This window comes from Chaetodon trifascialis, chromosome 7, assembly GCF_039877785.1.
Source record: "Chaetodon trifascialis isolate fChaTrf1 chromosome 7, fChaTrf1.hap1, whole genome shotgun sequence".
In the NCBI taxonomy this organism is placed as follows: Eukaryota; Metazoa; Chordata; class Actinopteri; order Chaetodontiformes; family Chaetodontidae; genus Chaetodon; species Chaetodon trifascialis.
In genome coordinates, this window is record NC_092062.1 from 8,336,885 (window position 1) to 8,350,925 (window position 14,041).

Consider the following 14,041-nt stretch of genomic DNA (forward strand, 5'->3'; position numbering starts at 1 on the left):
CAATCCCATCAGCATCTGAATATTTCGCAATCTCAATGCTGCCTTTACGTACCACTCGTCGGACAACTGCCCCAAAAATGACATCAACACGTCGGTGGTCTGCATAGTTTGCCCACTAAATACAGAGTCAGAGACTAGATGGAGAACCTCTTCATTTTTCTATTCCATGAATTTAAAACTTGCGCCCATGCGTTTTAGAATGCAGGCAAGGTGACAAAAATATAACTGAATGAAAGCCTGAATTCTAATACTCTGGACAGCCTCTGAAGGCAGCAGCAGATCCCCTGTTCACACTTCCTCCGATCGACTCACTTCTGCAGCCATTTTGATTAGGAACCGCAGCGGTGGAGAGAATCTGCTGGAAAAGGTGGGGGCTATGTTACTGAAAGCACAAATTACTGTTAACCACACGTTCCCACTCGTAGGGTATTTAATTGAAATGTAAAGCCACGTTTGCTCACCCAGGAAGATAATGGTGCTAACGTTTCTGTCGGTTAGCTTTCATTTTTAGCTTAGCTGAAACGTTCGCTCGCGCTAGCTTGGTTGAGCTTCCTTAGCTCACAAACGCATGATCAGAGCCTGGCTCAGAGGTTTGAATTTCACTGGCCCCGAGTTTATTTCAGTATCATGCGTCAGTAATGACACAAGACCCCATATTATATAGCTTCTGCTTCTGCCACCAACACGCGAAAAGGTCCCCAGCCAACGGGAGTCACAAACAAACAGATAGCCGGTCTGCCTGTGGTAACGTTAGCACATCGAAGCTAACGCTACCCCATTTGTGGACACCAGGCGAGACCCAGATGTAATCTTTTAGCACAAAAACTGCTGCAGCTCTTGTCGTGTCAGCAAAAGAGATGCCGAGGTTGCAAATCAAAATTAAAATGCAGCTGGCCTTGATGTTTCAGGTGTGAATCCAGAGAAGAGTGATGTGGGATCAGGGAGGACAGCCCTGGCCACAGTGGCCTCTGAGCCAGCAGCAATGGATGCAGTCTTTCCAGCACCAGCAAGATCCAGGTTAGTGAGTGATGCACCACGGAAAATTTTTCCTCCAAAGAGATCTGCACTTGAAGGGTGCCTTTGCACATCTACCCACTACTCAGCCAGCACTGATAATTAGAGTTTCACCAGTCTTGTAATAGCTTCTGTATGGGTGTGTTTTCAAATAAATGGGTGTATTTTCTGGGTTTGTGAAGGTCAAGTGGACTGGGCTGCCCTGGCACAGGCATGGATAGCCCAGAAAGAGTCAACAGGTGCAGAGCAGCAGAACATTCAGCCCAATGGCCAGGACATCCCAGGCCTAGAACCTGTCGGACAGAGCAACCACGGCGCCTTCCAGGGTGACCCAGCATTTGGCAGAATGTGGCAGCCAGGTACAAGTTTAACCCCTTGGACTACATGAAGTTTCTTTATGTCTTTATTGACTCGTTGTTTCTGCCCCAATCTTCTCTTTTTGATTTTTCTGGTACTGGAAATTGTACAGGAAAATTCTTTACATTCAGTATTCTTGAGCGGATGGTGAGAAATATAAACAAGATTTCCTTTTGTCCTTTAGTTCATTTTGTGCTTTGGCTTTTGCTTATTAATTATGTTGTCATTAACAGAATGGGGAATACATGGCCAGCCCCCTCCTCCTCCACCCCCTGAGCAGGCCTGGATCCCTCCAGGTTCAGGACCGATGGATGTGGTGAAACCCAGTGAGGACAGCAACAGCCAGGACAGCGTGGAGTTCAACTCTGAAGCCCACCACGGGGTTTACCCCCAGAACAGCCATGGGTATGGGGCACAGCCCGACAGCTACGCCATGGCCCCCATGGCCATGAACCAGTTTGATTATCAGGTATGCAGATGCTACCGTAGAAACTGTTGAAGCGTTTGGGTTTTAGTGTGCAACCAAGTAACTCAAGAAGGAGCAATCCGTAGAAACTGTGCCGGGTCCCAGCATCTAGGTGTATCTTTCTTGATGCGGTGCAGAGGAAAGTGTTGGCTTGTTGAGGATCCAGCATGGTTTGGTATTATTTTATCAGCTGATTTTTTTTTCTTCTTTTCCTTTTTAAAACCAATCCGGCTTTCTAACCCAGTGATGGATGAGTGTCAGCTAACTTAATCTGGGGAAAGACAACAACCCCCTGTAGAGTGCATGCCACTTGGTGGCAGTTAAGAGAGGACCGTCTGTTCTTGGAACCACCTTTAATTTTTTGTTTGTGCTGTCTCTCCACAGCATGGAGCTGCCTCGTCCTTTGCACCTGCACCTGCAGGCTTTCACTCCCCATACTGGCAGGGTCCTCCACAGAACAGACGGGATGCCAGACCACCTGGGTTCAGAGACCGGCCCAGATCCCCTATCCAGCTCCCTGTCAAGCAGGAGGCCCCGGCACCACTAGGTGAGTGTGTTGAATGTATTGCAGTTTGTGCACTAACCCACAAAGAGGGTGACATAAAATAATGCTCCTAATTTTATGTCAAAGTAGGAAAATTGACTTTCTCAGTGAGGCATGTCAGAGTAGACATAAAGTAGTATTATAAGCACTATTCTGTATTAGTAGTTACTGTTAACTGTTACGTACCATTTGGACAGATTAACAGTTGAATTAAGAATTGAACAGTTCAGAATGTTTGAAGTTCAACAGAAGGCATTTTACAAGTTGTCAGCAAGAGTGTAAAGACTCGAAAGGGGTTTCTCCGTTTTAATAGCATGGTAGTATGTGGATAATTCATTTTGACCTTGGATCTCACCTCCAGATGCTGTGAAAAGGCGCACACTACCTGCATGGATCCGAGAGGGCCTTGAAAAGATGGACAGAGAGAAGCAGAAGAAGCTGGAGCGAGAGCGAATGGAGAAAGAGCGTGCAAAAATGGCAAAAGATGACGGCAAAGAGCACGAGGCAGACGAAGAAGGTGATGGGCCACGAGTGCCCCGCAAGAGCAAATTTGTAAGCAACCCCTTTCTGGCCTTGATAGCAAAATGGATTCCTTTTGAAAAACAGGTTATGGTTGTGTGTTGTTCGTGGTGAAAGGACATCCAAGGTCATAAACTGTTTTCTGTGGCGCATGTTTTGGAACTGCAGCTGACATTGGTGTCACAAAGGATGCACGCTTTGCCGCTTTGTTAATTGAATATGAGTCCTTGCTTCTGTCTGCATCAGGACAGTGATGACGAGGGGAATGACGACAATGATGACGAAGAAAAGACCTCCATGAAGAAAGAGTTTGCTGGCCTTAGCCCATCGCCTCTTGCAGAGGACAGTGAACCTGAAATGACTGAGGAGGAAAAAGAATTCCAGCTGGTCAGTTTGAACATTCATATCATTTCTTCTGCATGTACACGATTGTAGTTGATCTGTTTTTGAAGATGATCTATTGAAAAGAATTAAATTGAATTGAATTTTTGTCTTTAGATGATCATCACAAAAACACTTCTCACAGAGATCCTTCTTGAGGTCACTAATGAAGAGATCCAACACGTGGCCAAAGAGGCTCATCGGAAAGCCACTCGAGGTCTGCTCTTGCCTTTTCCAGTTTATGCATCATCTATGCTTGTCACCAAGACATTATGTTTAAATCTGAAGACAATTCATTGTATGCATAATAATGTCTTTAAATGAAACTAAATTATGCCCTGTAAACTAGGATGATTGAGGGGCAAACATGGGAGTATATCTGATATGCATTTTCAACCATTCTCTGCTAATGCATCAGAAGGAGAGAAAGCAGAGCAATGTTCTGTTTCACAAACAGTATTTGATCCTGGTCTTCTGGTACATTCAGTAGGAGGTCCTACTGAGAGACAATGATAGGACTGAATGAAGTCTCAGCACTGACTGACCAGCACCCACCTGTAGATACAAGTGACATCCTCCATTGAAGTGACTGTGCATTAGTACAGATTGGTTCTTCCCGCCTGTCCGACTGTTTGACTTGGATTGTGTGACAGAATTTTGTTTGTTAACCCTCTCTCTTTTCTCCGTTTTTTTTTTTCTTCTTTTTTTTGTTTTTGTTTTTCTCTTGTTGCCCACGCCAGCTCTTGTGAATAGTGCTTTATCTGTGATCCCCTTCTCTAGCGACTCTCTTGCCTTTGAGAAAATGGCAGTATGTGTTTTAACATGTTGTTCCTGTTGTTGATGTGAATCAAAGCTCCTGCAAAACAGCTGGCACAGTCAAGTGCACTGGCTTCTCTGACCGGTCTCAGTGAGTATCCCTTTTTCTGTCACCGGGGGGAGGGAAGGAAAATATTTCATATTTTGAATTTATGGAGGGGTGTTAGTAAGAACCTGTGAAAATCTGGCAGCAGCCAAATATACAACCTAATTTACAGATAGACGTGGAATCTCAGTGACTGCCTTGGGTTTAGTTTTGCACTTTAATGACCGAAGCATGCTCTTTAATGCAAACTGTTTCTGTTAGTTTTTCTTAAAGGGCTATATGTATTTCTTTTTATGGGGTTTATCAGTGTGAGATATTCAGCTATGCAGGTTTAAGTGCCTTTCACTGGGAAATTGGGTTGGGATTGAGGGTTTTCATGAGTGAAACCTGAATGTGAGAATGGATCTTCATCGTTTCCAACACTCAACAACCCTCTATTGTGGCAGGTGGGCTTGGTGACTATGGTTCAGATGAGAGTGAGGATGACAACGACCGCAGTGTGCGAGGGTCTGAATCCTCCGACACAGACGAGGAGGAGTTGCGGCACCGCATTCGGGAGAAGCAGGACGCCTTCCGCCGGAAAGAGCGGGAGATGCTGCAGCTGCAAGAAAAACAAGCACAAGAGGCTCTGCTTGCACGCGGTAAGACATGACGTTTGACAGTTTTGAACCAAACCACTGAACCAAAATAAACATGATGGTAGACCTTTTTTTTTTTGTCCAACTTCTTGCATATCTTTTACTACTTCTGTATGTCACTTGCTTTTTCTATGTGCATTCAAGTTGGAGTAGAAAGCAAACAAAGGGAAATGTTGAGGCTGGGATAAGTTGAACACATATGTGCATCTGTGCAAATGCTCGCAGTGTGACCGGGAGTTAAAACATTCAAACTTGTGCTGACTTGATCTCAGCCTCATCACTCAAGCTCACAGCCATTGTTGGCGTGGAAAGCTGTGTGTGTGTTCTTTGTTTTTACAGAACCTGACGTTTCCTTGTTTACTTAAACATGTATGTTTGTTGTTTGTTTCTACAGAAGAGATGGTGAAGGAGAGATTGAGCAGAGAAAAGGGGGAGTATGATGAGGGCCAGCCAGAGAACCCACACAAACAGGAAGTAAAAGAGAGGGAGGCGGAGCCCTTGGTAGAGAGGCGTAGGTCCCGTAGTGAGAAGGAGGATAGTGAGAGCAAGCGCGTAGGCAGAGGGAAGGAGCGATCAGGGCGCGGCGGGAGCGACTCCCCAGCCAACGGTCACAGCAGCAGCTCCCGCTCCACCTCCAGCCACAGCAGCCGTCGTTCTTCCTCTTCCTCCTCTTCTTCCTCTGCATCTTCCCGCAGTTCCTCTCGATCCTCCTCCCCACGAAGGAAGAGGAGGCGTAGCCGCTCCTCCTCTCACAAGGCTCACTGGCGCAGCCGCAGCCACAGCCCCCACAGGCACCGCAGCGATCGTAGTGAGAAGGGCAGGGACAGAAGGAGGAGCAGCGCTGAGAGATCAGGCCGCCACAAGAAAGAGCGCAGTGATTCCAGGGAGCGCAGGAGCCGCAGGAGTAGATCCAGATCCAGGGAGAGAGACAGGGGCAGAGCCAGGGCCAGAGACAGCCGCAGTCGCAGCAGAGACAGAGACAGAGAAAAGGAGAAAGACAGAGGGAAGGAGAGGAAAAGGAGCCGGGATGGCAGAGACAGCAGTCACAGTCGCAGCAGCAAACACAAACAGAAGGCCTCCAGCAAAGACAGAGAGAGGAGGAGGGAAAGGAGTCATAGCCATGAGAAAGACAAGAAAAAGAAGGATAAGGACAGGGAGAAAGAGTCAGACAGGAAGAAGGAAAAGCCAAAGACCAAAGAGAAAGAAAAGGAGAAGGAAAAGGAAAAAGGAAGCTTTGTGGGGACAGAGGAGAATGGTAAATCGAAGAAAAGGAAAGACAGCGACTCGTGCACAGACTCTCAGAGTGACAAGCACTCCCGGCAGGATAGCAGATCCAGCAAGAAGGGCTCCGCCAGAGGTAGCAAGAGGCGCTCAGACTCTGACTCTAGTAGATCCCCTACCCCTGAAGTTAGCAAGGAAAAGAAATCCAAAAAATCCAAACGTAGTCGCTCACGGTCGACGGAAAAATCTCACAAGTCTGGTAAGAAGGCAAGCCGCAAACACAAGTCTAAGTCGCGATCAAGGTAGTATTTGTTTTTTTCTCTTCTTTTCCTACTGTATGTTTTCAATTTATGTCTCATTGTCAATTCTCTGGAGTCCTTGTTATCAGTCTATTTTCACTGACTTTTTAAAGGAAGCTTATGACAATTATTGAGTGACTGTTATGAACATGTACTGCCACGAGTCACAAGTCTCAATATTCCCTCCTGTGGCCTCAGTAGAGTCCAAGCCTCTGATTTGTTGCACCTTGTTAAAATGTGGAAACTGAAATAAGGCCTTTAATAATGAGGCCAAATAGAGATGTCTTGCCTTACATTGTGCACTACAGGGTAGATTAACTTCTCTAGAGTCTGCTGAACACAAGCTTTATGGAGATGATGTGCAGTTTTTTGGACTCTGGTGGGTGGGTGGGTCTTGTGCATGTTTGTATTGTGAAGTCTGCATGGGTAAGTGTGATTGGTGCAGTATTAATGGTATGTCCACGCCTCTCTTTCAGGTCAACATCCCCCTCCCGTCGTAGCAGACGCTGAGGAGCACAGTTAATGTCCCGATCTGTGCACGTTACCATTTTAAATTCCATGAGTTGAACAGGCTTGTCTCATTATAGAGGCAGTGTTGTAGGTGAACCGCCCTCATACATTTCTTTCATCTTTGTAAATATGTTATTTTTAACGTGACTGAAGAACGAGACTTTTTGAATGGTAGGAGTTTTCACATGTATCATTATGCAAACTTAATAAGACTGTGGACACTAAAAACTGACGTTGCATCATTTTAAAGCGTAACAGGATCACCGTTTTTTTCCCCCTCAAACATTATTGTAAGATGTCCAATAAACTGTTTGTTCCTTGTCCTGCCTCACTGTCTCGTTTCTTAATGCAACACTCAGCAGCACACGGCGTTCCTTCAGACATGGCGAGGATTTGTAATGTTACATCAGAGAATCACACAGGACAGAAAAGCTATGGGTTCATGAGGGTCCAAGAAATGTCCTCTGGGCTGCAAAGTTAAGAGCAGAACACCTGAGGGTCAGAAGGGCTTCATGCCTGAAAGTGTCATCCCATTCACATCAATGAAGGGTTTCCTGGGAAAATGTGCACCACAGATTTGGCCCGTGAATTGCTCAAACAGTCAGGAAATAAGTCTTATTAGAAGATACGGTGTGTAGAGGCTGTTGTCACTGAAACCTGATGAGGGTGAAATGAAGTCAGAGGATGAACCTTGGAGGAGGTTTTCACCATGAGGCCAATGAAACGTGCTAAGACCTGGAGCCAGAAAGGCATTTAGACATGTATCTAAATTATTGTCCAAAGCAGAGCCCTAACATTTAAATGGCCATTTCTAACACTATTAAATCTTTCTATATGACATTTTTCTCCTCTATTTAGCCTTTAAATCGCTGTCCTTACGAACACCGTGAAGCGTCAGAGAAGTAGGAACCAAAGTGTGTGTGTAGTTTCTACCCGAGCAGAAAAGATCAGAGCACCGACGGGCATACAGAGGTTAGGTTCCGTGGAGTGGTAAACAGACCCGCCGTGGCGAGCAGCTGAGCCGTGTTATGACAGCAGAATGTCCTGGAACAAGCTGGGCCGCCTCATGCTGGCGCCGTGCGGCCGCAGAGCCGCCGCTGCTTGCGGCTTCAGCTGGACGGCGGCGCGGTCACCGAGGAGCGTGTGCGTGAGGAGCCAGCGCCTCACCAGGTACTGCAGCCAGGACTCACTCAGACCTGGATCCGGACAGATCGTTAGGAGGGACGCTAAATGTCACCAACAATATGTTGCCAAATGATATAAAGGTCAAACGCAATCAGATAAACGGAGTTTATAGCACACGGCTGTCTGTGTGCAGGGCCTGAGACAGGCTGGCGATAGAGCTAGAGTATTTATTTTTAAGTATTTATATTTAGGATATTATGACTATTTGCACTTTTTGATTAGAAACTGCATGTCGTTGTCTGTGCTGCACTCTCACGATGACAATAAAGTTGAATCTAATCTAATTTAATGTTCAATTATGTAAAATGGAGATTATCCTCACATTTAAGGAGCTAAAACCAGCAAATAATCTCCCAGCAGACTAATTTCCTCAGCACTGAACATCCGATATTGTAGAATCATATTAGATGCAGACACTTGTCCTCGTGGACTTCTCCATGCTGTCCTCTGCCTGGATGAGCTGCTGTGTGCACACTGTTGATGTGCTCCTGTCTGTTTTGCCGCGCAGTGTTCGCTCAGCCTCCCAAACCACAGTGGACCCGGACGAGGTGAGGAGGTTCCAGTCACTGGCCAGCAAGTGGTGGGACGAGCAGGGACAATTTGCAGCTCTGCATGCCATGAATGACCTGAGGGTGCCTTTTATAAGGTGTGTGTTTGGACACAATGTGCACTTCAACATTCATTACAGTTTTGAAATGTCAAGGTGTCGCCGCACTGTGACAGGAGGCATCAAGCCGCTGTGTCAAAACACAACCTGGAGGAGATCCAGCCTCGTGGTGTTTGGACGCAGAGAACACACGAGGGAAGTAACACACAGTGAAAGTGACAGGATTCCCCCACACAGCAGCGCATTTCCAGCCAATAGGCTTTCAGCCGCCCAGACGCTACACCCGTGCCTGTTTTGGGCGCCGCTGCTGTTTTGATTGATAAGATCTGCTGTAGGGGCCCCACAAGATAATCATGACATTACCCATCCACCCAAGAGCCCGTCGCTGCTCTCCCCTTCCCCCGCTGTGGTCCTGTTGTTGGTGGTGGTGATGATGTGTGTCATGGTGACAGCGTGACAGATCCAGTGCCAGCATAAGTCTGAGTGTGGCTGATTTGCCTGATCTGGGTCTGCCCCTCAGGGTGTGTCTAAACGAGACTGTACCTTTTAGACTCCAGCAGTCTTATCATGATTCAATCCTGACTTAAAGAGACTTCAAATTGAGCTTTCTGAAATATTGTATGTATAGATAATAACGTCTGACCACACTACAGTGATCATAATATATAAGTATATATAAGTTTTTGTCACTCAACTTCTGATCTGTATCAACCACAATGATTGGGTTTTTATTCACCACACTAAGGCTTCAGTAGTTCAATCACTTGTAGGTTTACTCATCTAAAGCACAGCAGAGTACAGTAATAGTGTGATGATGGAACGTGTATCATCTTAAACCACATTGGCTACTGCAGGAGACACTTCATACATGACAGCAAGCATATGGATAACAATTCACACTTTTTTTTTCATTACACCTGAAATGCAAAATGCCAAAAAAAAATGGGAAATGCATGCAAACACACGTTGCTTGATTCAGTGGTCTGGGTGCTGAATAATGAGCTTTTAGCATTTTGCACTTTGTATTAATGTGTCACTTTGAGTCACTTTCGCTTTTTTTTCCATCGTAGTTTTGCATGTTGAAAACTCGCCATCGATACAAGCAGTCATCATAAAACACTGTTTTAGTTTGCCATCAGAAATTTTGTTTTTTGGCTGTTTAGCCACATATGATTTCAAGAGAAAGAGAATGACATGTAGAAGTGAGGAAAGCCTTTGTCTGTGTGTTTCTGTCTTTTGGTGTGGTTGGAAGCTAGTCAGCCAACACCTTCTCTTCTTTCTCACTGTTTGCACAAATGCTCCTGAACCCAGCAGAGCTTTAATGAGGATGATGCATCCTCAGATCTTGTTCTTGTTCTGCATGTTCAATGCCCGAGGCAGACGGTCTCCAGATAGCGTGTGAGGAAGGTAGGGAGGAAGGCGCACAGGGATGGATCTGTAGCCAGAGGATGTTTGTGTTGTTAGCCGGCTGATGTCGCGGCTCACTGTGAAGTGGGGGTGGCTGAGACAGAGGATGGTTTAAGCAAAATGTAAAGATTCTCCCGGTCTCCAACCTCCCATAACTCCCCCCTATGCTAAGCAGCATTACACAGGCTGTGGATGTTCAAGAATCCTCCCTTTTCATTTCAAGTGAGTCTGTCCGTAACATGACGGGTGTGTGCTGGAGAGTAAGAGGAGGGTTTAACCCACTGCTCATTTACCTGTGCAGGGACCATCTGCTGAGTGTGCACACCACGCATCATCCTGGGAAACCACTGGCAGGGCTGAAAATACTGGATGTCGGCTGTGGAGGAGGCCTGCTCACAGAGGTCAGTGCGTGTGTGTGTGTGTGTGTGTGTGTGTGTGTGTGTGTGTGTGTGTGTGTCTGAGAAAGTGCAGACCTCATGTGAACAAGGACATGCAGTGAAAAATATCTTTCCTGCTCTGCATTCCCAATATTTTCAATTGCTACCTTTCACATCACGTCTTGACTTGCCTGTCCAGAGAGCAGTCTGTTGCTTTGTGCTTTCAGTGCATTATAACGCTGGTCCTTTCACGTACCAAAGTGGGCAAAAAAAACATTTAAACGTCAGACAAATTCTGGTTCTCGTGTGATTTGACTGGTCTCAGCTTGGTGGATCGGACAGTCGGTCGTTTGCAGTTGTTTGTCTGTTTGTTAGTGCTGATAGCTGGGCAGCCAGGACAGGGCCTCTGTCTCTGCCTTCATTTGAACTGAGGACATACCAGCTGTGCTCTGTGATTTGAGCGGACAAATTCAGGTCCCGTATTTATGTGCCTCTGTCGCACAGGCTGTCACATTCACACACACAAAAAGCACAAAAAGTGTCCGTTAAGATTGCAACTGCGGTTGTGTCTCTGGGTGTCTCGTCACCGCAGCCCTTTCCATCAGAAGGCATCAGCTGTGGGAGGGTCGAGATCAGCCCGTGGGCGAGTGCAGCTCGCCACACGTGCCTGTGTGTGTAGCTTTTGTCCAGGGGAGGGCGGTGTAGCTCACATCCAACCACCTTTCACGCTCATCACCAGCTTTAAAATGCTGTTAGTTTTTTCCCTCAGCACTGACTGAATCTGTGGATTCTTCATTGCTTTGACATGATTTTTCCTGCATCTACGTTTTTTAAAATAACCTTGTTGATAGTTTGTTGTCCTGTATTGTTTTTAACACTGCAGTGAAGCCGAAGACAATTTTCCACAACATGGAATAAAGTTTCTAAGTGCTGCTGCAGAAGGCATTTTATAAAAACCTGACACACAGTATGTCCACTGACTTGTCTCTATCCCCTCCTTCCTCCCTGTCCTTCACAAGCCCCTGGGCCGCCTGGGAGCCAGTGTGTTGGGCATAGATCCAGTAGGAGACAGCATCGGCACAGCCCAGCTGCATTCGTCCTCTGACCCGGACCTTCGTGACCGGGTCAGCTACCGGGCCTGCACCCTGGAGGAGCTCTCAGCAGAGGAGGAGGAGGAGGAGGAGGAGGAGGAGGGGCCGGGCCAGTTCGATGCCATTGTCGCATCAGAGGTGGTGGAACATCTGGCCAACCTAGAAACATTCGCCTCCTCCTGCAGCCTCATGCTAAAGGTGTGTCCTGGGACAGTGTGTGTGTGTGTGTGTGTGTGTGTGTGTGTGTGTGTGTGTGTGTGTGTGTGTGTGTGTGTGTGTGTGTGTGTGTGTGTGTGTGTGTGTGTGTGTGTGTGTGTGTGTGTGTGTGTGTGTGTTCTCCTCCAGCTGTTAACTCATGTAGCGTTTGCGTCTGTGTGCTCGTCTGAGCGTATGTTAATGTGCATATGGTGACTGTGTTGTGTTTGCTGTGTTTGCATCCGTCGTGTGTCTCTGGGAATAGGTTAGCATGTGTTTTTATGTGTGTGAGTTGCATTTAAACTTGAGAGGCTTTAATGAAAGCTGTGCATCAATACTGAGACCAGATGATCTCCTCAGTCAGCAGAGCAGAGGAGCTGAGAGGGAGAAACATCCTCACCTCATGTCTCTGTGTTTGGATCAGGCTCGACTGGACTTTCTCTCTCTCTGTGGCCCAAATCTCTCACTTCCACTCTCTTACAAAGAAAAACCTTCTAAATGTGTCTTGCTTCAGGGCAGCTATGCAGGGATGTTTTAGCATGACTTCTTGTATTGTTTGGATTCGTTTTAAAGAGGAACTGAACTCTTGTGCTTTTATTTCCCATCCCTCTCACTCTCTCCCCCTGTCCACTCTCTCTGCCTCCCCTCCCCTTAAATTTGTTAATCTTGACCGAGGTTGAACCTGCAGGTTTGGCACTGTTCCCTTCTGATCTTGTGCACTAAAAGCTCTAAATCCATTCTATAAATATCTTGATGACCCTGGCAGCACCTTGCTTGTGTACATAGTACCTGCAGGGATGTGCTGTCATGTATTTTGAAGCAACATTAGCAGTAAAAATAGTAAATCTTTAATACATCATAACCTGAGACTGTCTCTTCTCTGTAAGTGCAGCCAGGTGGCTCACTCTTCATCACCACTATGAATAAAACCAGCCTGTCGTACGTGTTGGCCATCATCGCAGCTGAGCAGCTGCTGCGCATCGTTCCCAGGGGGACGCACGACTGGCAGAAGTTCATCAGCCCAGAAGACCTGGAGCGCCTCCTGGAGTCCAGTAAGTCCCTCTACTTTCCATATGAGGAAAGCAGCACACAGGATGAAAGGCCATTATTAAATGTTAATAATCAGCACAATAAGAATAAAAAGGATTCACGTCATCATCTCATGTCCTCACAGTGCCCAAAGGTGACAATATTCTTTACAGGGATATAAAAAAAACAGAGATGTTTGTCTTGTTGTCTTTTTCTTCGGCCTCTAACCCCCTCATATCCCTTTCATCCGCTCTCAGATGGTTTCTCGGTGCAGTCTGTCCAAGGAATGCTGTACAACCCAGTATCTGGAGCGTGGAGCTGGGGTAACAGCACGGCCATCAACTACGCCCTCCACGCTGTCAAAGTGAGGAACGACCCCCCGGCAGACCAGGCTGAGGACAGCAGCTCGCCCCCTGCAGATGCACACAGCTGAGCCGAACAACTGGTCCGAAAACAGAAAGCCATCAGCTGAGATGTGTGGGGTCCCACCTTCCCGGTGGAAGACTGAGTTCATCGAAGGAAAAGGACAAGCAGCCTTGAGATTAGAGGCGCACAGTAGCTGCTGTTTTGCACTCAGAGTACGGCTGCACGCTGCTGTTGTTAGACACGGTTTGAGAAATGTTTAGTGTTTGATGAGCTGGAGAAAGCAACTGTAGATGCTCTCATCGTGCAGTAGCAGAGTTATGTAACTCTGTTATCTTCAGCATGCGCTGCCCTGAATCATTGTAGCTTCAGTATTTTGTGATTTGCCTTCTTAAAAAACGGCCATTTCATCAGCTGCGTTTCTGGAGAGTGAATGTCTAAGAGTGGAATGTGTGTTTTCTTTGGATCTGGCTACTCACAATAAATATGATGTCATGCTGGATGTGGCTGCACACTGGAGAGCATTTTTTATGTGATGTGTCCACACATGCGGATGGGACAGTCATGTCCTCTGGGATTACAATGGGCCTCATGTGGAAGTATTATATAATTCAAATCAAGCCTGTGGCAGAGGAGAAGCCATGCTTGCATGATGTTCTTAAAGAGACTAATAACCAGGCTGTTAGTGGTTGCAAAGATGATGTGTTTCTCTGATGGATGAACAGACTCTGAGGATTTACTGGGTTCTTCAGGGGTCCCAGCAAACCAAGGAATGTCACTTCTGTTATTTCACTTTGTAGAAGTTATCAGATTGTACAGGGTGATAGTGAAAATCAATGCATTAAATATAAAAAAGGGCCATGGGACGACCCTGAGAACTGCCACATACTTCACATCTGCCAGCATAAAGTCTGCAGCGGACTACAAACAACAGATCAGCTGTCTACAATAATAAACGCTCCCGCTGTAATGCGCG

General features: G+C 46.5%; 2 protein-coding genes across 3 annotated transcripts; both read left to right on the forward strand.

Moving 5' to 3' along the window:
* The first annotated feature begins 262 nt into the window (after nucleotides 1-262).
* pnisr (PNN-interacting serine/arginine-rich protein) lies at nucleotides 263-7,132 on the forward strand. Of its 2 annotated transcripts, XM_070965635.1 has the most exons (12): nucleotides 263-367; nucleotides 909-1,017; nucleotides 1,197-1,373; nucleotides 1,605-1,840; nucleotides 2,222-2,384; nucleotides 2,743-2,933; nucleotides 3,147-3,287; nucleotides 3,399-3,498; nucleotides 4,135-4,188; nucleotides 4,590-4,784; nucleotides 5,176-6,304; nucleotides 6,778-7,132. In XM_070965635.1, exons 2-12 carry the CDS (start codon nucleotides 930-932, stop codon nucleotides 6,809-6,811), a joined length of 2,508 nt encoding a protein of 835 aa, XP_070821736.1. In that variant the 5' UTR covers nucleotides 263-367; nucleotides 909-929; the 3' UTR covers nucleotides 6,812-7,132. The 2 variants fall into 2 exon arrangements, 1 of the variants encoding a protein (XP_070821736.1); XR_011602323.1 differs by lacking the exon at nucleotides 6,778-7,132 and having other exon boundaries at nucleotides 1,605-1,776; nucleotides 5,176-6,194.
* Nucleotides 7,133-7,746: 614 nt separating this feature from the next.
* coq3 (coenzyme Q3 methyltransferase) lies at nucleotides 7,747-13,475 on the forward strand. Its single transcript, XM_070965528.1, has 6 exons — nucleotides 7,747-7,981; nucleotides 8,505-8,642; nucleotides 10,312-10,411; nucleotides 11,407-11,676; nucleotides 12,566-12,725; nucleotides 12,960-13,475. Exons 1-6 carry the CDS (start codon nucleotides 7,851-7,853, stop codon nucleotides 13,133-13,135), a joined length of 975 nt encoding a protein of 324 aa, XP_070821629.1. The 5' UTR covers nucleotides 7,747-7,850; the 3' UTR covers nucleotides 13,136-13,475.
* Nucleotides 13,476-14,041: the final 566 nt, after the last annotated feature.